General features: G+C 45.2%; 2 protein-coding genes across 4 annotated transcripts in view; one reads left to right on the forward strand and one right to left on the reverse strand.

Annotated features, from left to right (window-relative positions):
* The first annotated feature begins 966 nt into the window (after positions 1-966).
* On the forward strand, positions 967-3,195 carry LOC105696193 (putative gustatory receptor 28a). Its single transcript, XM_012418438.1, has 4 exons — positions 967-1,965; positions 2,716-2,784; positions 2,893-2,982; positions 3,064-3,195. Exons 1-4 carry the CDS (start codon positions 967-969, stop codon positions 3,181-3,183), a joined length of 1,278 nt encoding a protein of 425 aa, XP_012273861.1. The 3' UTR covers positions 3,184-3,195.
* The window catches only part of LOC105696320 (electrogenic sodium bicarbonate cotransporter 1), a 28,085-nt gene continuing 4,573 nt past the window's right edge, over positions 3,196-26,707 (reverse strand). The window contains exons 2-22 of one of the 3 annotated variants that reach the window (XM_023433189.1): positions 22,016-22,155; positions 20,920-21,051; positions 18,302-18,440; positions 17,308-17,527; positions 17,061-17,184; positions 16,459-16,644; positions 14,864-14,965; positions 13,229-13,332; positions 12,838-13,023; positions 12,524-12,730; positions 11,954-12,366; positions 11,686-11,851; positions 10,799-10,957; positions 10,546-10,695; positions 10,191-10,466; positions 9,713-10,102; positions 9,527-9,634; positions 9,197-9,331; positions 7,328-7,512; positions 6,089-6,203; positions 3,196-4,812 (exon numbers count right to left, since the gene is read on the reverse strand). In XM_023433189.1, the coding sequence (XP_023288957.1) occupies positions 4,735-4,812; positions 6,089-6,203; positions 7,328-7,512; positions 9,197-9,331; positions 9,527-9,634; positions 9,713-10,102; positions 10,191-10,466; positions 10,546-10,695; positions 10,799-10,957; positions 11,686-11,851; positions 11,954-12,366; positions 12,524-12,730; positions 12,838-13,023; positions 13,229-13,332; positions 14,864-14,965; positions 16,459-16,644; positions 17,061-17,184; positions 17,308-17,527; positions 18,302-18,440; positions 20,920-21,051; positions 22,016-22,155 (3,715 nt within the window). In that variant the 3' untranslated portion in view covers positions 3,196-4,734. Of the gene's footprint in view, positions 4,813-5,956; positions 6,204-7,327; positions 7,513-9,196; positions 9,332-9,526; positions 9,635-9,712; positions 10,103-10,190; positions 10,467-10,545; positions 10,696-10,798; positions 10,958-11,685; positions 11,852-11,953; positions 12,367-12,523; positions 12,731-12,837; positions 13,024-13,228; positions 13,333-14,863; positions 14,966-16,458; positions 16,645-17,060; positions 17,185-17,307; positions 17,528-18,301; positions 18,441-20,919; positions 21,052-22,015; positions 22,156-26,707 lie in introns of all 3 variants that reach the window. The other 2 variants (XR_001103710.1, XM_012418712.1) reach the window with 2 other exon arrangements.

Consider the following 26,707-nt stretch of genomic DNA (forward strand, 5'->3'; position numbering starts at 1 on the left):
CCTGTCCTCGACTGCAAGGATTCTTTCGGCACCTTCAAAGACCTTCTTTGTTGGTCCCTTCGTTCCCCATGACGACCGATGTTTATCAACTGTCCAGTTTCTCTTGGCTTAATAGCAGCCGGCTCTTTAATTCGACTAGATGCACCTGCGAGGACACAACAGGTGCCAGGTACGTCACCTGAGATGCACCCTGCATGTCTGCATGTCCGTCGGACTTGCAAGTGCGATTAGGGCCGATGGAAGGCCGTGAAATTACTGGAAGTGCACTCGAACGTGCACTTTGCGCGATTAATGGCTGCGGTGTGCAATTAAAGACCCTTGGCAAAGGGCGGAAGTTAATTACCGATTATTACTCGAAAATTTTCATCCGGTCCCAAGGGGCCCCTTCGATTTTTCTCTGCTCAATTTGACCATCGATCGACTAATGATTAAATTCAATCGACCGGGGAAAAAGGACAAGCTGATGGAATTGCCGAGATACAGGCACTCGCGATTAGAAAATTGTCCTGGGAATTTCTACGTCTCTGAAGCGCATTACACTGTTAATACTTAATTCCCTGCTACGAGAAAATGTCAAAAGTTATTTTCGAACATTCGGGGTCGACTCAAAAATGCTTTCCATATTTATTCAAGGTACATAATAGCTTTCAATAATTCACAGCTTATTTATTTATTTTTTCCTTTGCAAGGATTTCAACATTGATCCGAGCATTGATTTCCTAATCGGCATTCGATCTTTTTTCTTTCACGACTCCTTGACACGTTAGGTCCTTCGAGCAAAGAGACCCTTCCTTCGAGGGTAGTTTATCAACCTAGATCAGTTCTAAAAGAGCCGACTCAGCACTCGAGTGATTTCCCCAGGTCGCTGAGACCCTAAAGACAAAATTTGCCAATTTTTATAACCACATATCTCTCCCAAATTTACGATAAGTCATGATATCGAGCCACCATAAAGTCTTCGACAAAATGGCGGAGCAGCCGAAAGTCTCTCAACACCATCGATTCCCGTGGATAATCCAAATACCATTAATCTTCTTCAAGATTTTCGGACTGGCGACCTTCAACATCAAAATCAAGATGACTGTTGGCCTTCGTGGTTCAAGATTGACCCCCGTCTTCATCTATTCCCGACTTGGATGCATCTACAACCTCGTTTTCATGTCCTTCTTTGTGGGGATGGAGATTTTGGGCGCATCCTACGTCTACCAGATGGAATATCCCCACAAAACCATACTGACCCAGACCATCGACCTCATTCAGTGGTTGTGTGGTCTGATAGTAGTTCTGACAAGTCTGGTAGTCTTCATCGCGAATCAGAAGACCGCCGTCAAAATCGGCAACCGATTGTCCAGGGTGGATCAGACCTTCTTCAGCGTCGACGTGAAGGTGCAACAAAGGTTCCCCCTGATCATCTTCATCTGCCTCTTCGTCTCTATCTCCTTGTTCTGGATGCATCTCTTCATCAGCGAGATAAACGCCTTCAAAGTGCCGACGATCTCGATATTCACCTTCACAGGTCCCGGCTTCCTGGCGAATCTGCTCTTCTTCCAGTACATTTTAGTGGTGAAGATGATCAGCAACAGGTTCGATATCCTCAACCGAGCCATCGCCGATATCGATGGCGAAGAATTGACGGAAGAGGTCTACCCAACCCTGGCGATTCGATATCAAAGGTGTTTCTTAAGCGAGGTCGAGCTGATGAGGATAGCTCGACTTAGAGACGTCCACCTAGATCTCTGTCAGATCTGTCGAAGCGTTTCGGATTATTACTCCATCCCGACATTGTTTAATGTAGGGTATTACGTCTTCGCGTTGGTGTACAATGCGTACTACATAGTCAGTCCCATAATCCATCTGAAGGACTCCCCTAGTGCAGAAGTCGTTATCAACGTCTTGTCGTGGGCGTTCATCGCCCTCGTTTCCATTACTTTCCTGTCCTCCAGCATCAGCACGACCGTTGGAAAGGTACCGAGAATTTCCGTCATTATTTCGATAATTGCTTAAGGTGAAGTGAAACATCCTTCAAATCAGTCGATTCGAATACAACACTTTTTTTTAAGGGCATTAGACCAAACTGTCCGAAACCTTGACACATCACTCCTGATCATCTAAGAATTGTCCTGACACATTGAAAATTTGGATTTTTCAAACAAATTTTTTCACTCAGTCCAGACCAGAACCAAAATGGCGTCGAGCTCTGAAATTTCGATCAATATACAATTATCGAAGGCTCCGATATGAGAATCGAAAGGGCCAGGACAATTTTACGAGAATTTAGAACACTTTGGTAGTCGATAAACTCGCATTTCAACGGGATAAAGGCAAAAAAAAAGTGTTGTATGCGCTTCTTTGCTAAAACGATGGTAATACGAGGTCTCGGAGTGAACATTTAATTGACCTGGAAATCACAGATGGCGCAGGGGGTCCCTCCGCAGTCAATTAGGGCCTCAGAAAGCATGAATCTAGAGGATTTCTGGAGTTTTACTTCGATTTCTTTATAATTATTGTACGAAAACGACAGGTGGAATATGCCATTTGGTACAATACCCAATATAATTCGACCCAGCTGTCGATATAAAAACCAACGTCGGCAACGTAGGCATTTAGAAAAATCTTCTTTATCGACGTTGATCAAGTTCCTCGACGTGTTTCACTTCATCTTAAATTTATGAATCCCTGAAAATGGGACGAATTTCATTTAATTCCTATTTTAAGATGCACGAAACTGCAAACGTCGTCAACAAGGTTTTGGCGAACACAGTGAACCAGGATGCCAGAATTGAGGTGGAGTTAATATAACTCATGGTTGATCATTACAATCAATGCTGGAGTATATAGAATTTTTTAATAATTTTTTTCAGGATCCTTTAATATTCATTTTCATATTTCCAGCTGCAACAATTCTCCCTGCAATTGCTGCACCGGAACACGACGTTCACCGCATGTGGGATGTTCTCGTTGGATCGCACACTCGTGCAATCGGTCATTTTTCTTAACTTTCTGCAGCTTGTTGGTGGTAGGGAGGATCAAACTATGTTTTTAAATATTAATACTTACTTACAGGTAATCGCAACCACGATTACTTACCTGATGATCTTCTTCAACACGAAAGACGGAATTCGCGCCGCTGGCGGATGCAACTGCACTTTTCCAAACTCATCGCTGGACATTTTCGAAGAATAGGACAATTGGCAGGCATTAATAAATCGTTTATTAGTAACATAGTTATACTAGTCTCTAACACGCAGTTACTTATTTACACAATCGGAGTACAGCTTCACGAATGCCGGGTTATAGTTCTCTACAGTTGTGAGGGAATAACTATGACAAGAAGGAAATTTAGCAACGGAAAATCTTCGGTTCCAAAGATGGAGCTTAACCAAGTGCAAAGTCCGGCTTGACAATCGCAAGGAAAATCCCGAAAATTGGGGAAAAATTCTGAAGGATCATCCGGATGACAAAGGACGATCTGATCAGTTTTCGAGACCCAGCCGGACCTCGTGGCAGCAGAACTTATTTGACTAACTAATCACAACCGAATAATACTACGTCGACGAGGCAAACCGATCTCGGCCATCTTTTTCGACGTGACATCCCCTTAATCCTCTCCCAAGGGTTCTTACGTGCCCCCTTAAAAAATCGAATCTTCAAGCCATTTATGAAAAAAAGCTCGCGAGAGATCCGCCGACACTCGAAAACGATATCGCAACGAAGACCCTTTAAAAAGTCATAAAACATAACCTCAAGCCTTAAGAAGGGAGCCTCGTGCGTATACATGCACGGGCATCCGCGGGCATAAATACGTTCCCTTGTCTACGTTTCCAAAAATACTGAGACCCTACGAACGCCATTTTGCTATTCGGACAAGGTACATCCACAAGAATTACGCACACCGGTACAGGACCGCCTTAAGGTCCTTTCAAACGAGGATTTATCAAGCCATCGCGCACGTTATGCACCCACCCTTAAATTACTCCCACCCTCGGACATGTATTGCACCTCCAAGTGCACTTACAAACGCACTTGCAACAAAACCGCAGCAGAATTCATTTTCATTCACCATCCCTGCGCCTTGAGAGCAACGAGAGACGAGGTCCGAAAAATCCAGACATTCCACCTCGAGCAAAAACATTGCAATTTATAACAATTTAGGGCCTTACTAATAAAAATTAAATTTTTTTTCAGCCGAAACATCGAAAAATTGAAGTACGTCAAACCTTTCCCTTCCGGCTCGTCCTCGTCTCTATCCAAAAAAATACCTCTCGAGATGGCTCGAAAAATAAATTTAAGACTATCCTTGGTAGGACATTTTTCGCGGTCGTCAAGGTCCAAGGCGATGCGTTAGAAAGTCCCGTAGAAAACGCAAAAAGCGCCGCTGGTAGAAAAATCTCAATGTCCGCTACGAAGGCAAAGCGTTCCCGTGCATCTCGGAATGCACCTGCATCTGCATATCGGCCGACGTGAGGTATTCGAAGGACATCCTGGCACAAGTAAAAGAATTTTGGTCGACGGATTTATGACCGTAACCGATTATGACTTCGAGGATGTGGAAATGCACATAAAGGATCCGCAGGATGCACCAGGGATACCTCACGGACGAGACGCGCGTCCTGGCGGAAATTTAACTTCGCTATCACCTTATTCCTAAACGCATATTCCTCCTCGTAGATCAGTGCGCCTCTGTCGAGGATATCCTTAATTCCCGCAGGATGCATCCCGGATGCATCCTGCAGTTTAAACGGACGTCTCGGCGGAAGTAGTGCCGTTGGCCTTGAGGGGGCTGGTCGAATCCTTGGAACGAATCAGATCGACCTGAAATTAAGCGAAATGATAAAAACCACCCCCTATAAATCCTCCAGTAAAATGCCCAAAGTGTAACCTCAAATTTCAATACCACCTACATATATTAAAATCCACTAAAAAAAAAGATTAAAAATCAATCCCCCGCCATCAGCTGCACTCTATGGTCAGTCTCCCAGTCGGACTTGAACTCGCCGTCCGCAATTAGGATAGATAGTAATTTACCCGACGTGCAATTACGGGCCGAGGTGCAGGCCAATGGCGAAAGAGAGATTGTAAAAATCAACCGGCAGAAATTGAAATCCCCATTGTTCGAGAGTGCATAAGACGGGCTGGGCCTCGCCGAGTGTACCGAGTAGTTGCATATGAGGTTAAATTGGGCGCATGCACCGTGCAAATCGGGGGATCGTTGTTAAGGTGAAGTGAAACACGTCGAGGAACTTGATCAACGTCGATGAAGAAGACTTTTCTAAATGCCTACGTTGCCGACGTTGGTTTTTATATTGACAGCAGGGTCGAATTATATTGGGTATTGCACCAAATGGCATACTCCACCTGTCGTTTTCGTACAATAATTATAAAGAAATCGAAGTAAAACTCCAGAAATCTTCTAGATTCATGCTTTCTAAGGCCCTAATTGACTGCAGAGGGACCCCTTGCGCCATCTGTGATTTCCAGGCCAATTAAATTTTCACTCCGAGACCTCGTATTACCATCATTTTAGCAAAGAAGCGCATACAACACTTTTTTTGCCTTTATCCCGTTCAAATGCGAGTTTATCGATTACCAGAGTGTTCTAAATTCTCGTAAAATTGTCCTGACCCTTTCGATTCTCATATCAGAGCCTTCGATAATTGTATATTGATCGAAATATGAGAGCTCGACGCCATTTTGGTTCTGGTCGGGACTGAGTTAAAAAATTTTCTTGAAAAATCCAAATTTTCAATGTGTCAGGACAATTCTTAGATGATTAGGAGTGATGTGTCAAAGTTTCGGACAGTTTGGTCTAATACCCTTAAAAAAAAGTGTTGTATTAGAATCGACTGATTTGAAGGATGTTTCACTTCACCTCGCCGTGTTTTGTTTAATTAATTGGAATTTTGTTAAGGGTTTCGAGTGAGGCGCTGCCATCGCGAGGGATCTCCAGTTTACTCACAGCCCCGGTGCATTGGGAAGTGTCGCATGCCGGTGTTTTTGGTGCGGTCGCCATTGCGCGTGTGTCGCTTGCATTGTTTGGTGGTGTCGGTGGTGGTCGTGGTTAGAATTTAGAGTCATTTACGCTCGTCACCTTGATAGAGATCCCACAGTCCTCCTCTTCCTCCTCCGTCATGGTGGTGAGCCTGGTGGTCTCGTCAGCCAAAAGAGCGCCATCGTTCTTCGAGTGCTTCTTCTGCTTCCCCACGCTGCATCGGTCGAGAGAGAGAAAAAAAAAACAATGCATCATTCCATGAAAATTCCCTTCAAAAAATTGATAAAACTTCAAAATCATCTCTTTCCTACGAAGCAATCCCCTGCATTAATTAATTCCTCGATACTTCGTTCCTACATGGAAAAGAACAATTTTTCTCTCACAAATAAATGCATCATTCCATGAAAATTCCCTTCCGAAAATTGATAAAACTTCAAAATCATCCCTTTCCCACGAAGCAATCCCCTGCATTAATTAATTCCTCGATACTTCGTTCCTACATGGAAAAGAATAATTTTTCTCTCACAAATAAATGCATCATTCCATGAAAATTCCCTTCAAAAAATTGATAAAACTTCAAAATCATCTCTTTCCCACGAAGCAATCCCCTGGATTAATTAATTCCTCGATATCTCGTTCCTACGTGGAAAAGAACAATTTTTCTCGCACAAATGAAAATTCCCACAAATGAAGATTCGTTCAAGGAGTTAAGGATCAGCTGATTGAAGTATATCGATTAATCCTGGGGAATAAAATCGCAAGCATCATTCCATGAAAATTCCCTTAAAAAAATTGATAAAACTTCAAAATCATCCCTTTCCCACGAAGCAATCTCCTGCATTAATTAATTCCTCGATACTTCGTTCCTACATGTAAAAGAACAATTTTTCTCTCACAAATAAAAATTCCCACAAATGAAGATTCGTTCAAGGAGTTAAGGATCAGCAGATTGAAGTATATCTGTTACGGTGAATGACCGAAATTGGAGAATGTCGACTTTCACCGGTGAATGTCAACAGATACCAAATACGTCGGTGAAAGATCGAATATTTTATTACATTGTTGTACATTCGGACCCTCTCCAGTGTGTGTCGACAATCACAGATATTAGTGCAAGGTGAATGTCAACATTTACCGGTGTAAGTCAGAAATAAGGGTATTTAGCAAATATTTCGGACATACACCAAGCGACTATGTGAATGTTGACATTCACCGGTGAAATTCGACATTCTCCAGATTTCGGTGTTTCACCGTAACATCTCGATTAATCCTGGGGAATTAAATCGAGGTCGCGTGGGAGTTTTTCGTAAGTCGCGTTTTGGGGGATAATCGACGTACTTGATCATCTTCGGAGGCTTGCACTTCTCATTGGCGTTGCCCTCGTTCACCTGCTGCCAGATTCCGGTCTTGTTGACCTCCTCGGTGATGTTGATGCTGGTCAGAGGGATCTTCATGATGTTCCCATTGGCTAGGGGGATCTGCAGGTTCCCCGAGGCCCCGAAGCCGAGGGGCTCGCTCTGGTCCTGAGTGATTCAATCAAGGATGCAACTGCACTTTAGTCGCATCTAGTCTACGGCCTAGTCTAGGATGATGCGTGGTGCAGAGCCATGCATCGAGATGATTCGATGACGTTCAGGAATGACGGGCGTGCATCTGCGGATGGACCAATGACGGGCGGGAGATGGCGAGGCTCTTTTTTTACGTCCTTTTCGTATCCCTTTCCGGATTGTATCTCACAAGAGACGAGCGATAACGATTAACAGCGAGCGATAACGAGCGAAGTCATGATATATACTCCCGATAATCAATCGATCAAAAATCACCCCGAAGAGGGTAATCACTGGATTCGTACTCGCCGGCTCTACTCGCTTAATATCGCCTCCATTGCACCAAATCGTCAATTTTAATTACAATGATAATAATCACGAGGGAGCGGATGAAGTATGAGAGATGAGCACTGATAAAAATTCGGTAAATTTGCATAATCGTCATTTCGATTCCACGATAAATTACAGTAAAATTACATCTTATCAGATTGCATTTAATCCGAATATAAATTCGCTGATACGAAAAAATGTCCACTGTAACGTGTGTTTATACATTTTGCAATTTTTCATTCTTCCAATTTACATCTTTCCCGCGCGAAACCAGTATGAATAAAAAATTTATGTAAATTCCCATCGATTTTTATCAGTGAAGAGTGCTCGAACGAGCAAGCGAGTAAGCCCGACGAGAGTCGCTTGTGAATGTTTCCTTTTTTTTTTTTTCTTCTTTTTTAAGCATTAAACGCCGCAAAGCCTTGACTAACTCTAATTGAACCTATGTAATTATAAGTCTGTTCTAAGTGGCAGCTCTCCATACCTCTGCAATCGATCCTCGATCCACAATTGAATGGCTTAAGAGTTTCGTCCCTCCTAACAATAGGCAGATCCAAAAAAATGGACGCCACGATTCGTCCGCCTATCTCTTATCAACATGGAACGTCTTCGCGAGGGTCGTTGCTTCTGCCATATAATCAAGGACCATTCGAAAAAACCTGAGCTCCAAGAAAAGAAAGAACAAAAAATACAGGATCCCTCGAGATCACTGAATTTCCGAGAGTATTTATTATCGATCCTCAAATACGACTAATCTGATTCGTCCATTTCTCTAATAAGTACAAAAATTTGTTCGGTAATCATCGATGGGTCCTTGCACGCCACAAGAATTCGAATTACTAGGCATTAACGTGGCTCGCTAAAATCGGACAAAAAATTCAGCCACCGATTATCGAGTTGGTTTGTGATTTCTGATCATTCGGTGACATCGTTTCCGCGAACAGTCCCCGATTACTTAAACATTAAGTCAACTTTAGGTCGAACGACGCTTACGGCGGCGGGTGTTATCAGGGTGAGAAGTGACGGATAAGCGTCGGCTAGCCCTCCGTAAACGAACACCGTGGTCTTAACGTACTTTAATTCAATTAAACTGGTCCGAATTGTCCTACTTAATCGGTGTCGATATCGATGAAGGCCCTTCAGCGGGTCTTTCCCTTGATCGCAACCCCTTGCGATTACCTCTCCTGGGGAATTACTTGCGGCCAGTTAAGGCTATCTTATCGCAGTCGCTTATGGCTACGGTGATCACGGGTCAGCTTTTCCCGCGGTCACCAGACAAATGCTATTTGCGACAAATTATAGCTCGTAGGATTCGCGTCGCAGTGCTAACCTCGCCGCTTTCCAATTGTCGCAGGTCGTCGGCGTGTTTTTTAGAAGGCTCCGGCATCACGTCGTCGAGGATCTTCAGCTCCCTCTGGGTGAAGACGAAGTCTAGGGACTTCCTAATGCCGATCATCACGACCAGCTGGGGAGAAAAAAAATAAATATCAGTAAAATTTCAAAAAATTTCTTCATGAACCGAATACACATCGATCTGCCACGATCTTATTGTTAGACGCTATCAGCCAAAATGTCTTAATCCAAGAATTCTGCGGTGATAATTTTTTTTTTACGGATAAAAATATTTTCCTGCGCGTTAAAACGAAGTCGCTTGACTCACCATGAGTGGGAAAAGAATGGAGGTCGTGCTGAAAGATTTTATGATCCAGAGGCAGGCGAGGCAGGTGAGCTGGATCATGGTGAACATGTGCACTCGCTTCAGAGGAACCTGGAAGCGGGAAAGTTGATATAAAATAAGGCACGAATAGCGATAGGAAGATTTTTATTAGGAGGCATCGACACCCACCTGTCGAAGGAACATGTAGTCCGGCTGGTACTTGACCGGCATCAGCATGATGAGGATCCTGTCGAAGAATTGAAGGCCTTTCAAGGACGCGACGCCCATGTACAAGAAGACCCCGAAGAGCACCGGCATCGGGATGTGGCTCAACATCGGGGTCAGGAAGACCGAGCACCCGATCATGAGGAAGATCAGGATGTGCGTCGCCCTCTGTTCGCGAACCCCTAAAAACTGGGGTTTCTCTCCTGGAGCGGCACACTCCGACTCGAGTTTCAGGGAATTCACGTGATTAATCGACAGGACAGTGGCAGCGACGAACCAAGGAAGACCCATCACGGAGCAGATCTCGATCAGGACCGCCAGAACAAAGAGGTCCAGATGATAGCCGCACCCCTTCTACAAGAGGTACGAGAAACGAAAAAAAAAAAAAAATGACCACCTCCCAGTAATTAATAAATAATATCGAATCGGATTTTCAGCGCACCTTCAGCTTGTTCTCCTTGCGGTTGACAATGACCGCGGTGATCTGCTGGTCCATGAAGATGAGGATGGTGCCCAGGAGAGCGGGCAAAGAGGCGACGATGGCACTCCACCATGGATTATGTTGGAAGGGCCATATCATCCATCCTCGGTCTTCCAGGGTCGGCTTGAACTCCCTAGGGACCTCCAATTTCGGGGTGCGAATCCCCACGAAATAATCCAGACTCGACATGGAGAGGATGGCGATTATCACCGCGAAATCGCTGACGATCTGCCTAACCTGGGGGTCATCGTCGATGATGAATAATCGGTAATAAATTAAATATCAACAATTAGCGGCGCACCAAGTAGTGGCTCACCTTCGAGGGGAAGAAGAGGGCGTTCTTGAAGTCCTTTAATTCTATGGATAACAGGAAGGTGCCCATGAACAAGATGATGGACATGAGGAACACGTCGGGGACGTACTGAGGAACTTCGCAGCCATCGCCCTCCATAGTGCCATTGTAACTCTGGAATTAATTCCTAGGATTTAGGGACGTCTTTATAAATTTACAGGTAAAGGGGGAGAGATAAATCCCAGGTCGCAGGGGGTGATTTTTTTATTTTCCTTACCTGACAAACTGTCCGATCCATCGCGGTCCAATTGACGCGATCGTAGCTCGCAGGGAGGGAATAGTTCGGAGGTCGGCACCAACAATCTAAACCATCGAATTCTGCCGTGTGCATGTTCAAGGGGAACTTCTTCCCAATTGATAGGACGTTCTCCACCGCCTGGAAAAAAAATGGAAAAATTTTCAGCTGAACATTTCGCTGTTTTTTCTTTACGCCGCGCTATGTGAGGGGTGTAAGAGGCAATTAAAAAATGGCTACGACGTCAGCGTCGAGCTCATTTCACCAAAGGTCGTTCATCGACTCCAGGCCGCAACTTTAAACCACTCAAGTGCTTTATCCGGGAAGCCTGAGAATATCAAGACCCGGGGGATAGAGGGTACACTTTCGGTGTCTTTCCCATCGACCACTCGACCCAGATGTTCGAGTTTTCGCTGATTTTGCACCTAGTCGGCGTTTACTACTGAGGTCCCCTGCAATTAGACCTCGACCTCGCGTGCCTCGGCAGCGTCGGTCGAAGGTCGACCGAACTTTACGTAATCAGGGGAATAAATCACCCCGGGGACCGTTCCGTCGACCCTCCACCTTGCCTTCGAGAGAGGTGAAGGAACCTCGACGGGAATAATTCAGGTGGGCGACAAGGTGAGTCTTGTACCTTTTAGAAAAAAAAAAAAAAAAAAAAAAAGACCGGGGATGGAGGTCAATGCAGCGAGCAATTCGCCAGGAAATTAGAGAGTTGGATGATTACAGGGTACCTCGCAAGAGCCGGTCCTCGAAGCCCTCCACTTTGTAGCTCACTTTACCTTCTAGATGTAGATGAAGACGATTTTAATTTCTGGATGAAGGCGAGGGGGATTTTATTTCGTAAATGAAAATAAGGGTGACTTCACCTTGTAGATGAAGATGAACGCGATGAGGGTGGCGAAGTTCTCCTCGGTGAATCTCGTGATGTAGCAGACCAAAGCACTCGCGTCAATGGCCACGAGGATGAGCAGGATGACGGCGATCCAAGTACCGATCCAGAACCGAAAGGACATGTAATTCCAGTTCGACTGCCTATAAACAGGGTGGATAAAACCCATCAATAGGAAGCATCTACCTATAAAAATGCTCACCGCGTGTGGGTCTGAATTTCCCTCGAATAGGTGGACCCCTTACTTGCAGAACTCGAAGACGATCGTCTCGAAGACCAAAACGGGCCCCGTGGACCCGAGGATGGTCAATGGCTGTCCGGAGAAAAATCCATAACCGATCCCACAGACGAATCCCGAGACGAGGGACTCCATGGCGGCCATGTTCTTCCCCGTAGCCTCGCTGAGGAGACCCCCAAAGGTGATGATCGGCGAAAGGCAGGCGAAGTACAAGAAAATAAAGGAGGCCACGCATTGCAGGGCGAGGGCGTCCTTGAAATCGGACCAATAAAATGGCGCCTTCCTCTTGATATCGTTGACAAGACCCCCGAAGAGTCTTCCAGTCCTGGAGAGACCGGACTCCTCTCTCTGCTTCTGCTCGTCGGCTTCCTCGTCCACGTCCTCCTTAGGTTTCTCCTCCTTCGGCCTTTTCCTGGTGTCCTGCGACCGGAAGTGCATTAAATAAATTCCCTTAGGTGTATTTTTCTTTCACGTCTCTTGGTACCTATTACCAAATTAATTTTCCATGGGCTTCAGGTCCAGGTAAAAGAAAAAAAAGAAATAGGAAGGATATGGAACTGCAAATGTGTGTTCTCACCTGAGACGGGATTGCAGCCGGGGGTTCTATCCTGATGGTAGGGTCCCATTCCCCTGGAGGTAAAACAGTGACGGCGTCCAAGAATTCGTCAACGCCCGCTAAAAGATGGTTCCTGTTCTTCGCTTTATAAGCGACGTCATGGAAGACCTCGTCCGACATCAGGGTCGCCATTGCCCTGCCGATCTCGTGGAAGCCCGCGATTCCGCCCTGGAATCGAGGATCTAGTTTTAGAAGTCGTTTTGGCTCCTCCACCCAAACCTTGGATCGATCTTTCCGAGAGGACAATTCGAAGATCGAGATCTCTCAGTCCTTACCCTTGGCCCCAGAAGGACGAAGAGGAATCTCGTAGGAACCGGAACTTCCGTCAAGTCGCCCATTATGCAAGCCTGGCTCAGGCGAATAAAGGCAGACAAAGGCTTGTCCAGGAAGTCGACCTCGCCGACGAGGATGTTGCTGGCCTCTGCCCCCTGAGGGATCTTTCGCATGAAGTGCGTATTACCCTGAAGAGCAGAGGAAGTGTTAGGAGGGTCGTTAAAGTCCTCGAGTCCTGGTGGAGCTTTTCGGGAAACCCCTCCTCAGGAATGAAGGTCAGGAAGAAGATCCCGGAGAACGGGTGGAACAGTTCGTAAGGAGCAATTCAAGTTTTCCGGGATTTCTTGACATGACTTTTTCCCTTCTTTTTTCTTTTTTTAATCGAGGCATCACCTTGTGATTGGCGTCGCCATTTTCCAGGCCGGAAGAGCTGTGATTCCTGCTGATGGAGACGCTGCTGGGACTCCGATCCATCCCGTTCGTCCCTGGCTCTTGGCCTGCAAAAAATCTAGCTTACTGCCTACTGCACGACCTCTAATTAATAGACAAGCTGGAAAAGCGCAAACATGCAGCGCTTTTTTCACAGCTGCGGCCAAAAAGCTGGAAAATCTCGCTCCTAGCGAGTCCCCGAAATTCTGGCCGCACCTGCAGGGGAATTTCTGGACCTCGAATGCAAAACTTCCCTCTGTTTCAATAAACACGACCATAAAGAAGAGAAAACAAAAAATCCACGAAGCAGGAAATTAATTACCACGAAAAGTTGATATGAATTTTTACTAATTTCGAGGAATGGAAATAACTAGAAGGAATAATTCCAACTCAAGCTGCAATTGCATTGAGTGCGGGTCAACAGAAAATACATTTACCAGGGATGATTGATTAATCATCGATATCGATAACGACTACCCGAGAGCGCGGAAAGCATGCCTCTCGTTTTATGGAGAAATGTTTAATATCCAATTAGCTCCGTAAATTTCTTTTACATTAAATTTTTACCCTGGAGTACATTGTCATACAGGTGCATCGAAGTCCAGAAGATCGGCACACCAGGCGAGGGATTCTACAGGTGAGGCAAGGAGGAACTACAGGTGTTCTACACTGAGAAGAAAATCTCACCGAACCAAGGAAATGTTTTATTAATCCAGAGAATAATTATTTGACTGGGATAAAAATGAATAAATTGGATGCAGCAGTTCTTAAGGTGAAGTGAAACACCCTTCAAATCAGTCGATTCGAAAACAACACTTTTTTTTAAGGGTATTAGACCAAACTGTCCGAAACTTTGACACGTCACTTCAGATCATCTAAGAATTGTCCTGACACGTTCATTATTTGGATTTTTTAATAAAATCTTTTAACTCAGCCCAGACCAGAACCAAAGTGGCGGCGAGCTCTCATATTTCGATCAATGTACAATTATCGAAGGCTTTGATATGAGAATCGAAAGGGTCAGGACAATTTTACGAGAATTTAGAACACTCTGGTAATCGATAAACTCGCATTTGAACGGGATAAGGGCAAAAAAAGTGTTGTATGCGCTTCTATGCTAAAACGATGGTAATACGAGGTCTCGGAGTGAAAATTTAATTGACCTGGAAATCACAGATGGCGCAGGGGGTCCCTCTGCAGTCAATTAGGGCCCCAGAAAGCATGAATCCAGAGGATTTCTGGAGTTTTACTTCGATTTCTTAATAATTATTGTACGAAAACGACAGGTGGAGTAGGCCATTTGGTACAATACCCAATATAGTTCGAAACAGCTGTCAATATAAAAACCAACGTCTGCAACGTAGGCATTTAGAAAAATCTTCTTTATCGACGTCGATCAAGTTCCTCGACGTGTTTCACTTCATCTTAATAAATTATGATGATTTTTTGAGTTTATAGATTTCTTTGGTACCCCTGGAAAACATGTTTCCTCGGTTAGGGTGGATTTCTCTTCTCCCATCGTACAGGTCGCTCGGGAAGCTCGAAAGGGAGGAAGCTTCTTGCCAAACGTTATTTCCGGTTATTGAATAAGCCTTTTACCGAAACTCCCGGGAATAGTAAGGAACCGGCCACCCACGTTCAGCCCAGCAGCACTGGCTTGATTCGCCCCGGCGATCGCCGGCGCGGAATTCGACTCTTCCACTATAAATCACGAAACACACCAGGGGTATTGTCTCTATAAACAAGGAGGCCTTCTCCCGAGCAAAGAGTGCAAAAAGGTACGAGAGCTCGAAAGGTACAAAGCCAGGGGGGCGGAAGTCGAAATCCGAAAATCGAAGAATCGGAGGTCCTCGCCGAGAAGTACACCGACACATACGACCGCATGAGGTACATCAAAAACAACGAAATAAATATTAATTAAATGTTAACGTGCGCACACTGTAAAAGCCTCGGTTAAATCGAACACTGACAGTGCTCGGAATTCCCGAAGTGAGGGAATTCAGAGAGAATAAGTACTTTTTCCAGTGAATCTATATGCAATAGTTAGTAGATTCCGTCGCATGATTTTTTTCGCACCTGATTAGGGAGGTAATTATTAAATATTAATCGAAGAAAATCGTGCATTCAGGGGGTGCAGGTATTTAATATCGGGAAGATTTCAGGAAGCTGTACAATTTTCCTGGGCCTTTTACAGTGCAGCGAAAGAATAAAAATGAGGAGAAAGAGAAATACAGATAACAGCGGGCGGAGAGACGATCATGCTGTGATAAAAAATTGATTAAGTCGTCGATGAGTGGACGAAGAGAGGATGGCCCCCGGATGATCCAGTTTCCTATCGGCAGATCGATGAATCGATGACGCGAGCTATCGACGGATCGCACAGATATATCGGCGTCGATTCGTGTGAATCAATCCCGGCTCGCAATTCCGTAGATTAGATATCGTTCACTGAATCAAGACCGATTCTTGCGGATTTAATCTCCACCGCCAACGATCCCCTGCTACGGGAACGGAATTAACATGAGATGTCCGAGACATGTCCAACAAACTCGTGCAGGTACTTAATTAACAAAGTCACCGGGGAAAAATTCTTGACACGTGATCGATAAAAATCTGCCCCACTGATGAATGAAATATGAATATGCAGAGTCGATGACACGTAAACTTCGAGACATACAGATGCACCGAGGTCGACAATTACTCAGAGAAAAAGTCCGAGGCGAGAAAAATATCACAAAGAGAGAACAGCAAACTGGAGGAGGAGAGATTCGAGAAAGGCTCGAATCGAGTGATAAGAAAATCCAATGAAATTAAATCAATCGATCTAACCTTTGAGGGGGCACATCGCGAACCACGTGGTGAATCCTACTACGTGGGGGATGCCGAACTCAGCTGACCAAAAAGAAAAGAAGAAATCGGGAAAAATTGGGTGCGTCCCGAGAGAGCCGAGAGAGTCTTTTTTTTTTTTTTTCAGAGGTCGTAGAAATTTTTCCCAGGGAGGTTAATCGGAGGTTAAATCGCTAAATGTTAGAGTAGCTGGTCGGGAAAGTAAGGTTAGTTAGCGAGATATCGGTCCCACCCCCCAAGGGGGAGGAAAAGGGCCTGAGAGGCGTCCCCGAGGCGCTTTCGGAAAAGCTTCCCAGAAGCTCCGTGGACATTTTCGAGCGGCTTTCAGCGACTGGCCTAGAAAGTACCTGGAACCAGAAGGTAAGGTCCTTTGAGGTCTTTCGCCTCTTTCGAGAGTAGAGCCGTGTTCGGGTTGGGGCAGCTCGTGCTGCGAGCCACCGTCGCCCCTGCAGGGGCATACGCCTGCCCGGCGTCGCGACGCTCCTGCAAATCTGACGTGAACAACCCTTGCATACCACAGGTACAGTCAGAATCTGAAAATTCGCGTCGGGCCACCCTCTTAGAAATTGGAAACCAGGAATAACATATAACAGAAAGTAATCGAATTAATGCAACTTAAATTAACTTAAAGTAAAGCCAAATCAATCGAACATAAATTAAAATCAAATCAAAGGATCGAAGAGTCGATCGCGGTGAGATCGTGACTCTTCCGAGGGCATCATCTCGTCGTAATAAATTAATATAAAATAATGGAGCAGAGGGAAGGAGTCTAGAGCGGGTCGGCGGCCATCTTGAAAAAGCACGATCGGCGACGATGATCGCTTTTAGACATTTCCGGCAGAAATTCGGGATCTTACGGTGCCTCTCTCGGATGCTGCCAGTTTAGAGATCCCTGTTCTCAGATTTTTGTTACGTTCAATCGAGAATCGAGGGCAAAGGTGAGACTTACTCTTGGAGGACGAGTGATTTCTGCCGATCTCCGCGAGAGACCTGATGATCGGAAGCCTGGACATGTTGTTCTCCTTGCGCCTCTCGTGTTGGTGTCGATGTCTCACCAGAAGGGCCTCCTTCACCTGGAGGGGATACGAGTTACTCCGGAATTAATATCGAGGAATTAACTATTAAAAAAATAATAATATTCAGGCGAGAGGAATTAATATCCAGGGAAACAAATTCTTCCTTTTGGGGCTCCTCACCTTCTCCCTCGCGTCCAGCGGCAAGACAGCCTTGTTGATCATGTTGTCCAGGACAAGATCCGCGACTTGTTCCAGACTGCTGGCCTCCATGTCCAACATGACGGTGCCATTCAGCAGGAGACTCCTTAACTCGAAAAGGGAATGCAAGGAGAGCGTCGCTACATGAGGTTTGCTCCACCTGTTTCCGCCCTCTTCGACGTCCTCCTCGAATTTGATCCATCTGGAAGAGGAAGTCAGAATCTCGAGGCCTCCTTAAGGTGAAGTGAAACATCCTTCAAATCAGTCGATTCGAATACAACACTTTTTTTTAAGGGTATTTGACCAAACTGTCCGAAACCTTGACACGTCACTCCTGATCATCTAAGAATTGTCCTGACACATTGAAAATTTGGATTTTTCAAGAAAATTTTTTAACTCAGTCCAGACCAGAACCAAAATGGCGTCGAGCTATCATATTTCGATCGATATACAATTATCGAAGGCTCTGATATGAGAATCGAAAGGGTCAGGACAATTTTACGAGAATTTAGAACACTCTGGTAATCGATAAACTCGCATTTGAACGGGATAAAGGCAAAACAAGTGTTGTATGCGCTTCTTTGCTAAAACAATGGGAATACGAGGTCTCGGAGTGAAAATTTAATTGGCCTGGAAATCACAGATGGCGCAAGGGGTCCCTCCGCAGTCAATTAGGGCCCCAGAAGGCATGAATTCAGAGGATTTCTGGAGTTTTACTTCGATTTCTTTATAATTATTGTACGAAAACGACAGGTGGAATATGCCATTTGGTACAATACCCAATATAATTCGACCCAGCTGTCAATATAAAAACGAACGTCGGCAACGTAGGCATTTAGAAAAATCTTCTTTATCGACGTTGATCAAGTTTCTCGACGTGTTTCACTTCACCTTAAGAACCCACCGTTTCTCCCTGCAGAATCTCCCTATCCTTCTGCGGGAGGTACTCAAAAAATAAAAATAAAATAAAACCTACCTGGCGGTTTCCTTCCATTCCATCTCGTCTCCGTCCCTGACGAGTTCCTCCATCTCGGAGAAGAGCGGATGCGACTCGTGGGCGTCGTCCCCGACCTCCTCCCCGAGGATGAACTGCACCCTCTGGGCCGGTGGGGTGACTGTAAATAAAAAGCGGAAACAAATGTTGCAAGATAACGTCTAGAAATAACGGAGGAGACGAGATAGCGAATAAAGGAAAAGGGGAGAACGAAAACGCCCAGAACCCTGGCCGGGTGCATGCGCCATCTTGTGTCCGGGTGTCCGCAAGCGAATCTCCTGGCTAGGTCGACAAAGAGGACATCGAAGGGAAAGAAAACGAAGGAGGGTCGAATAAACGACGAGTAAAACAGCCGCAACCTCTGGTCGAGGGTGCCAAGCCACGAACCTGAACGCGCGCTACTCGGCGGCCATCTTGGCCCCCGAGAAAAGAACTGCCCAATGGCAAAGCCGCTAAATAAAAAAAAAAAATAAAAAATCATGCACAGTGACAATTAAGAGGATGTCAAAGTGGCATCTAAGAAGTCAATCGTCCATGAAGCCATTTCCCCTGGGTGTACCGATTCCCTCTAAACCTTACAACGTGAATATTGAGGTCGACGCTCATGAGATTTGAGTTAAAAAAAAATTCCTTTTAAATATTTATGAACAGATTTTTAAAGAATTGAATTTTCACGGGTGTCGGGACCTTTCTTATCGCCTCGATAATCACGTTCTAAAGTTTCAAACGATTCGGTGCATTCAGTCCGGAGAAGTTTCGTAAACGAGACCTTGTCGCCGCTTTCAGGTCGCCTTAAGGTGACTACTGTGTGGGGTGGTTCCCAAAAGTGTATGTAAAAGTGACTCCTCTCGTCTTGTCCAGGGTTGGCTCGATGAGAAGTTGACAACATCCAGAGTAAAGTCCACTAAGAAACGGAAAACATTCAGGGTGCATGGCGGAGGAACATACAGGGCAAGGTCTATGGAGAGAAAAGGGGTGTAGAAACGTTCCTGGGTTTCCGCCAACCCCGGTGAATAGTTTTAAACCGTCACAAGTGCTCGTGTGTGTGCGTGGATGAAGAAAGCTTACATATCATCTCGCCGTCAGGGTCGCAGATGCTAGCAAGACGACCCCGCAGAGGCATCATCAATTGTCCTGCAAGATCAATGAGAACGACCACGTTGGACAAGGACGAAGGGATACTCGCTCGCGAAATCATGCATTTTAAGGCCTGGACTTCGTTAGAATCACTAAAATTAAGTATAACCTCGAAATTATTCTGGAGTCGACGACGAAACTGGTTTAAGGGGATGTAAAAGTCAATCGTTCATGAAACTCGACGTACCGAATCGTTTCAAACTTTACAACGTGAATATGGAGGCTATAAGGAATTTCAATTATTATCAGAAATTGAAAATTATCCATAAAGAAATTTTTGACAGATTTAAATTTTAAGGGTTTCTAGACTTTCCTTATAGCCTCCATATTCACGTTGGAAAGTTTCGTAGAATTCGGTACACCATGTCTTAAGGGAAGCTTCACAAACGAGACCTCTTTGACCCGCCACTTTCGCATCACCTTAAACGTAGGAAGTAGAAAGAAGTCACTGAAAATCCCTGAAAAATCCCTAGAAATCACGGAAAATCGTTAGAAATCTTTGGACCTCACTTACTAATTGTACTTTTTATTGTACATTAAATCAATGGCGATTTATTACGGAAGGCTGATTTCCGAGTGCTCCTCGGATAAGGACTTAAACTCTCCGAGTCCGGGGGGAATTCAATCTCGAATTTTCTCGATCGAGTTAGATAAGGCTACTCGTCGCGCGTGTATCGATCGAATCTGGAATTATCGGCTCGGCGCCATCTTGACATCATTCCGTCATTTCAGATAGGAAGCTGACGGCGGATCTAGGAGGAAAATGGTTCAACAGCGACCCAATCGATCGGTATCGATCGTGTCGGAATGGGGCCGATATGTTTCGATAACAATCGGCCCGTGATTTCAGGAATGTAGGTGGATCGTCGTAGAATAGTCGAGAAGTGGTTAAGGGTCTCGACAAGTGATTGGCCGACTGCCATATATGGGTGGTTACATTACGGCGACGTAATCGAACCCCAAGTGCATCCATTTCCTCTGCATCTTTCTCTTGATTGCCTCCAAAACACGGGAGAGGGACATCGAAGCTCCCTTACGTCGAAGTCGCCGAAGAAACGCACCTCCCCGTTCTCCGTAGAGGGCGAAACGGGCGAAGAACTTAAGGCGACCCCAAAGTGGCGTCCCAAGAGTCTACATGACACTTTTCTCCACCCAGAGTTAATAGAAAATTTCGAGATTCTACCATCTGAATATGAATACCCTAAGGAAGGTCTCGACACCCATGAGACTGAATATTTTACAAGAAATTATAATTAATAAATTATAATTAAGAATATTTATGAGAGAAAAAAAAAACGCACGGGAGACAGGCCGTTCTTTAGAGCGTCCACGTCCACGTGGTGAATTTTGGAAACGACGGAAATGGCTCGGGAAAAAAGTTCTCCAACCGACTGACCCCTCGGCCGTCACTTTCGCGTCACCTTAAGGGCGTCAGGGAGAGTTGCAAGTCGCGATGCACTTACTGGGTCTCTCGGTGTCATTTTCTTCCTTGCCATTGATTCCGGCCTGCCTTGAGTGGTGGTGCTTGTGGTGACGTCGGTGTCTACGCTCTCCGGGAAGATGGACGCCGACGTAAACGGTGTGTGCCCTGTGACCTGGAAAACGTCCCAGATTTATCGGTGGCCGGCCATCCAATTTTCATGACTTCTCCGACCGGAAGATAGCAGGTGGACGGGAGTCTTTTCCCAGGTTCTTAAAATTGATTCCACCGCCCCTTTCCCGGTCACCCGGAGAATGGCCGGCCGTCACATAGAGACATACATATTTCCCCGCCGCAGAAATAGACTCGACGCGATACACGAAGGTGAACGAATCTAGGTTAAACGTGTAGCTAACGGAAAATACCCAATCAATGAACGATATAAACCTTCCATTGTGCCACAAATCGAGAGTGTGGGTGAAAACGTAACGCGAGGACCCCGACCTGTGGATAGGTCAGGGATTGACATTTCGATTAATTCAATAATTTATTAATCCACTAACCCCCGGTGATTTCAGGTGCACCGATCAGCAGTGCACCCCTAATCTGCATTAATTAGGTAGAACACAAAAAATCCGGAATTGCGACCTGTCAGGTCAGAAATTGATTGATCGAATAATTGACTCGTTAAGTAATGTATCAAATCAAATGTGCCCATAATTATGAAAGTGGTCTAAGTCATATATTTTTTGTTTCGAAATTACATTGAATTAATTTAGTTAGAAATAATGTAGCGTGAAATAACTGATAAACTCATTTTTTTTTCAATTTTGACTTAGACCACTTTCATAATTATGGGCACAAATATTAATTCATTCTCGGTGATTATGGTTGTGCCGATTAGAAGTGACCAGGGGCGCCGATTACAGGTCACGGGGTCAGCTTGTCACCGGTCTAGTAGTTGCAGTTACAGCTGCAACTGCCGCTAACGATTTTTGAAGCACCGCGGCGTGGGTGGGTCCCCGTGGTGACACGCGGAAGCCGTAGGGTGGACGCGCCGTAATCACCGACGACAATCCGGCCGACGCCGATCAAGGGATGACGGGGTTGATAAGAGTCGATAAGAGTGAAATTCTCACCCTCGAAGTCCTTCTCGGTATAGGACTGGTGGGTGATCCTGACTCCAGGGTCCTTCGGCGCCTCGTCGTCACCTGTTCCACCCCCCGGGCCCACGTGGCCGGGGCCACCCCCGCCTGCCACCCCCGCCTGCATCCACGGTCTGAAAATAGAAATATCCTCGATAAGAACGCACATTAATCGATATTAATCCCTCTCGATCGCCAATAAATGTGGCTGGGTGCAGAAAAGAAAAAAATTCAACCCCTAAAATAAATTTGGTCAATCGCAGAAATTAATTGCGGAGGAGCGAACCGAATTTCATGTTCGGTAGTAATAATTACCATTAAATCCTGATATTAATTTTTCGAAGTTTAGCCAATGTGGAGGTATTTCGGTTAATAATGGACGGGAGCAGTTTCATTGAAACGTGCGTTTACGACGCAGTTTAGACGCAGTTGAGATGATTAGTGCGGAAACGGGCTTGCCGCCTTGTAATTAGAATAACGACATCGGCACCTATCGAGATGAATGGGGCCGACTTATGGTTGTTATCCTAGCGTTTCCTTTCAAGGACTCGCTGGCTCGTTTTTCCGGAATTCGGCTCACGTGACGTCACGAGGTACGAGGCGCCGCAAGTGCGGCAATTACTCCACTCGTCCCGGAGTACTTGCTAAGTGCAGGTTTGAGACGACTACTCCGAGATTCCCGAATAATGAGAATCAGGAATTATCGCGGATTGTCGAGAACGTCTAATAGTTCCTTCCGAATGTCAGGAAAATGGGTCGGTCTCGTCTCTACGGACTTGTCTGAAAGATCGAGCCCTAGATTCGGCGTCTCTTAATTCCTCGATTCAATTCGAGGGCGATTAAGGCCGCGTGGGCGCCCTTTCGCATCCACGCGGCTCCATAATTGCACTTCCTCGCGGCGGGCTCGAGAGATGAATTGAAAGATTGCAAGTGCCACGTGGCGCCCCCGTCAGAAGACTCCGCTTCCTCGATTCCATCCTTCCCCTCGATATTTCGCCTCCGGTGTCGGTCATCGAACGAGGTACAATTTCCTCGAGGTCGCCGCCACCCCCGGAAGGTAATGCAACCCCATTGACATCGCGTGCACCACTCTAGACCACAATTACCGCCAGCCGAGCGGCTCCCCATGAATGAGACCCATGAATGGTCCCTTGCGATCCAATGGTCCCTTGCAACCTCGAGACGCCTTGTAAAAGTCCCATCTGACATTTCATCTTTGCGACTTTCCCAACTTTAATTCCACTCTCAGGAAGTGGGGAATTAAATCGGTCGCCATAATGGCATAAAATGTCGCGTCGGGATTTTTATCTGTCAATGAGATCCACGAATGGTCCCTTGCGATCCAATGGTCCCTTGCAACCTCAAGTCGCCTTGCAGAAATCCCATCTGACATTTCATCTTAGCGACTTCCCCAACATTAATTCCACTCTCAGGAAGTGGGGAATTAAATCGGTCGCCATAATGGCATAAAATGTCGCGTCGGGATTTTTATCCGTCAATAAGATCCACGAATGATTCCTTGCAACCTCAAGTCGCCTTGTAAAAGTCCCATCTGACATTTCATCTTAGCGACTTCCCCAACTTTAATTCCACTCCGAGGAAGTGGGAATAACATCAGTCGCCAAAATTGTACCAAATGTCGCGTCGCGATTTGCATGTGCAGTACACGTGATCGCCAGCAAGACCGTTGTGTACATAAACTTGGATGTCTGACATCTGCAATCAGGGTCGCACCTTCTGGCGGCGCAGCTTTGTTGGGGATGCACCTGTCACGCCGACTTTTTCCGGCCACGTGTTCCACTATTTCTACGCGAGTACGGAGCGTGAGACGTCAGTGATTCTCTCGTTATCACGTTGCTTGAAGGCCAAGGAGGTAGATCGGCTCGATAAAGCGGAAGATTTCAATCGTCTGGCCTAAAAGACGATCGTATCGCGAATCGCGTCTCGTTAAGAGCAAAGTGGAAAACCTCGTTGTCATACCAGACATTTTTTTTTTCTTCAATAAATACGGCAAACCCTTAATTTTTTTTCTTCTTCAATAAATTCCTTTCAAAAGTCTTGTAGAATTATTAAATGTCAATTATGAATGTGCAGAGTTAAAAGCGAAGTGGAACACCTCGGGATCACGACGGACAATCTACCTCCACCGTGGGTCTAGCAAACCCTTCCTTTGAATTTTTTTTTCCCTTTGGAAAAAAAAATAAAAAATTTCGCCACGTTTCCTTCGGAGTCAGGAAATGGACACGAGAACCGGAAATGCGAAGATTAAGAGGAAGGCCCCGAATCTCCAAGTCAAAGTCGGCGTCGCGAGATCACGAGCACTCGCTTTAAGTAGAATCAGTCAGTCGGAAGTCAGACGTCACGTCGCGACGTCCATTAATCCGTGAGTTTCCTGCTGCTTGGAGAATAAAATCTCCTTCCTGATTTTCGCGCCAGTTTTCGGCCTCCTGAGAAAATCCCCTCCAAGATTCGAGTAACATGTCACGCGACCCGAGTCCTCGATCAAATCTCTATGTCAAGAGACAAAAACATCCCATGGACCATTAACCCCGTTTCTATTGGACATCTTTTGTCGAGAGGTAATCCGTCACTTCCTAAGTAACACCTCGAGGCAGTGGATAATTCCCACAAGGCGATCAGTTGCCTCCTCCCCTGAGAAAAAAAAAATATTACTCGACACCTACATATATCGTTGTCCGAATCATAAATAATTGCAGGAAACAATTATTTCCTCGAGGAGAAAAATGAGTATTATTAATTTCAACGAATTCCCTTCCCTCGATCCGACATTTCTTTGGACGAATTCCATCGCAGGATTTTGTCGCATGTTTTTTTATAGCCGATCAATTTTTTTTTCACAGGGTGGATCGGATTTTTTTTTAAGCCCGAATCATAAATAATTGCAGGAAACAATTATTTCCTCGAGGAGAAAAATGAGTATTATTAATTTCAACGAATTCCCTTCCCTCGATCCGACACTTCTTTGGACGAATTCCATCGCAGGATTTTGTCGCATGTTTTTTTAAAACCCAACAAATTTTTTTTTCTCTCAGGGTGGATCGGATTTTTTTTTTACAATTGTCCAATGCCACAGACATGTCGGAAGTACGCGACATCGAGGGGGTCATTAAATGGCGGCTTCCATCCGACCTTTCCCCGGTGCTACCAGATGCCCCGCTGAATGTCAAGGTCTTATGTCACGATCGAACGACCGGCGATTATGTCCTGTCAAGTGGATAATTACCCGGCGCGATTACCTGCGTTCCTGTGCGCGGCTTTTACGTAATGAACAGCCACTCACATAGGAAGGGTAATCGTTTAATAGTAGAAGACCGGTCACTTATTAATGGGCCAACATCTCGGTCAAGACGATTCGAGGGTCATCCAAGACAAGAAAGCGTCCAGCATCCGATATCTCGAGATAATTCGGGAGAGTTAAGCTAAACTGGATTTTTTTTAATAACAAAAATTCCGCTAAATTTGATTTTTTCCAAAAACATAAAATCCGCTAAATTGGATTTTTTCCAAAAACAAAAAATCCGCGAAATTGGATTTTTTAAATAAGGAGAATTACTTATGAGAAAAGGTAGAAAGATATTTCTTATTAAAATTTTAAAATTAATATCTCGATATTTAAGGGAGGTGTGAATGATCGGGGAATATTGGGTGAGGGATGGAGATGTCTTAATAGAGGAGAGGAAACGAAAAGTGACGGAGGAAAAAAGAAAGAGAGGGAAAAAGTCGACAACGAAGCATCCCCTACGCGGAGGGAGGCTGACGAGAGCCGGGATAAGCTCTCGAGAGCCGATCGATATATCGATCCCCTGACATCGTCTTGAGGCGAATCGGGGCGAGAGGTCGACCTCCCGCCGGGATAATAAATCGACTTTCGGAGTCGAAAAGCGGTCAACGTATTTCATAAGAAAAGGACACCCACCCTCGCCTTACTCGCGAGATGTCGAGGGGAAATCCTCTTCAGGGAAAATTTTCCTAGGCGGAGATAAGCCTTTCCTTTGCATAAATTCTGCCCGGAGATTTTCCAAAATCTCGGCATTTTCTCCGCTCCACTTCCAATTTCGCCCGTTTGCTCATTATCGAGATGCTCTAATGGGATCCTGATCGGCAAAGGGATGTTTAATCTCTCCGTAGCAACGCAGGAGACCCTAGGGAGCTTCTGGTTATTTTTTTTTTATTTTATTTACAATTAACAAATTTATAATTAATTAGTGGAATAAATTCAGACCAAGGAGAGTCGCCATTAAAGAGCTGCAATATACGAACGGTGTACTAAAACTCTAGAAATAAAAATTCCGTTCACTAATCCTCCCACCTTCTGAAAATCCAAATAAACGCCGTTAAAATTCGCCTGGATGAATTTGAAAAATCATATAAATTGAATAAATTCTACAAAGTATGTAAATGGAAAATCGGAGATATTTTCGCTGGAATGAAATACCATGAAAGAGGAAAAATTGAGGGAAACCACCCTGAAGAGCATTTCCCTCCCCGATTAGGTGTTATCACGGCAATCGTCTACTCCTCACCTCCCCCATTTAAGTATAACTATTAAATAATCGTAAAATTATAAAATATCTCGTCACCGCGGAATTTTATCACGTCAACTTCTCGAGTCCTCCCACTTTCGTTGCGCCTCTTCGACAAATCATTTCAAAGATTAATGTACAC

The sequence above is a fragment of the Orussus abietinus genome, unplaced genomic scaffold, assembly GCF_000612105.2.
Source record: "Orussus abietinus isolate OABI.00-Male unplaced genomic scaffold, Oabi_2.0 scaffold37, whole genome shotgun sequence".
NCBI lineage: Eukaryota > Metazoa > Arthropoda > Insecta > Hymenoptera > Orussidae > Orussus > Orussus abietinus.

Coding starts and splice junctions, on each gene's coding strand:
- LOC105696193 (XM_012418438.1), top strand. CDS start 967: ATGGCGGAGCAGCCGAAAGTCTCTCAACACCATCGATTCCCGTGGATA. Junction 1,966..2,715: donor TCAGCACGACCGTTGGAAAG/GTACCGAGAATT, acceptor TCCTATTTTAAG/ATGCACGAAACTGCAAACGT. Junction 2,983..3,063: donor ATCGCACACTCGTGCAATCG/GTCATTTTTCTT, acceptor ACTTACTTACAG/GTAATCGCAACCACGATTAC.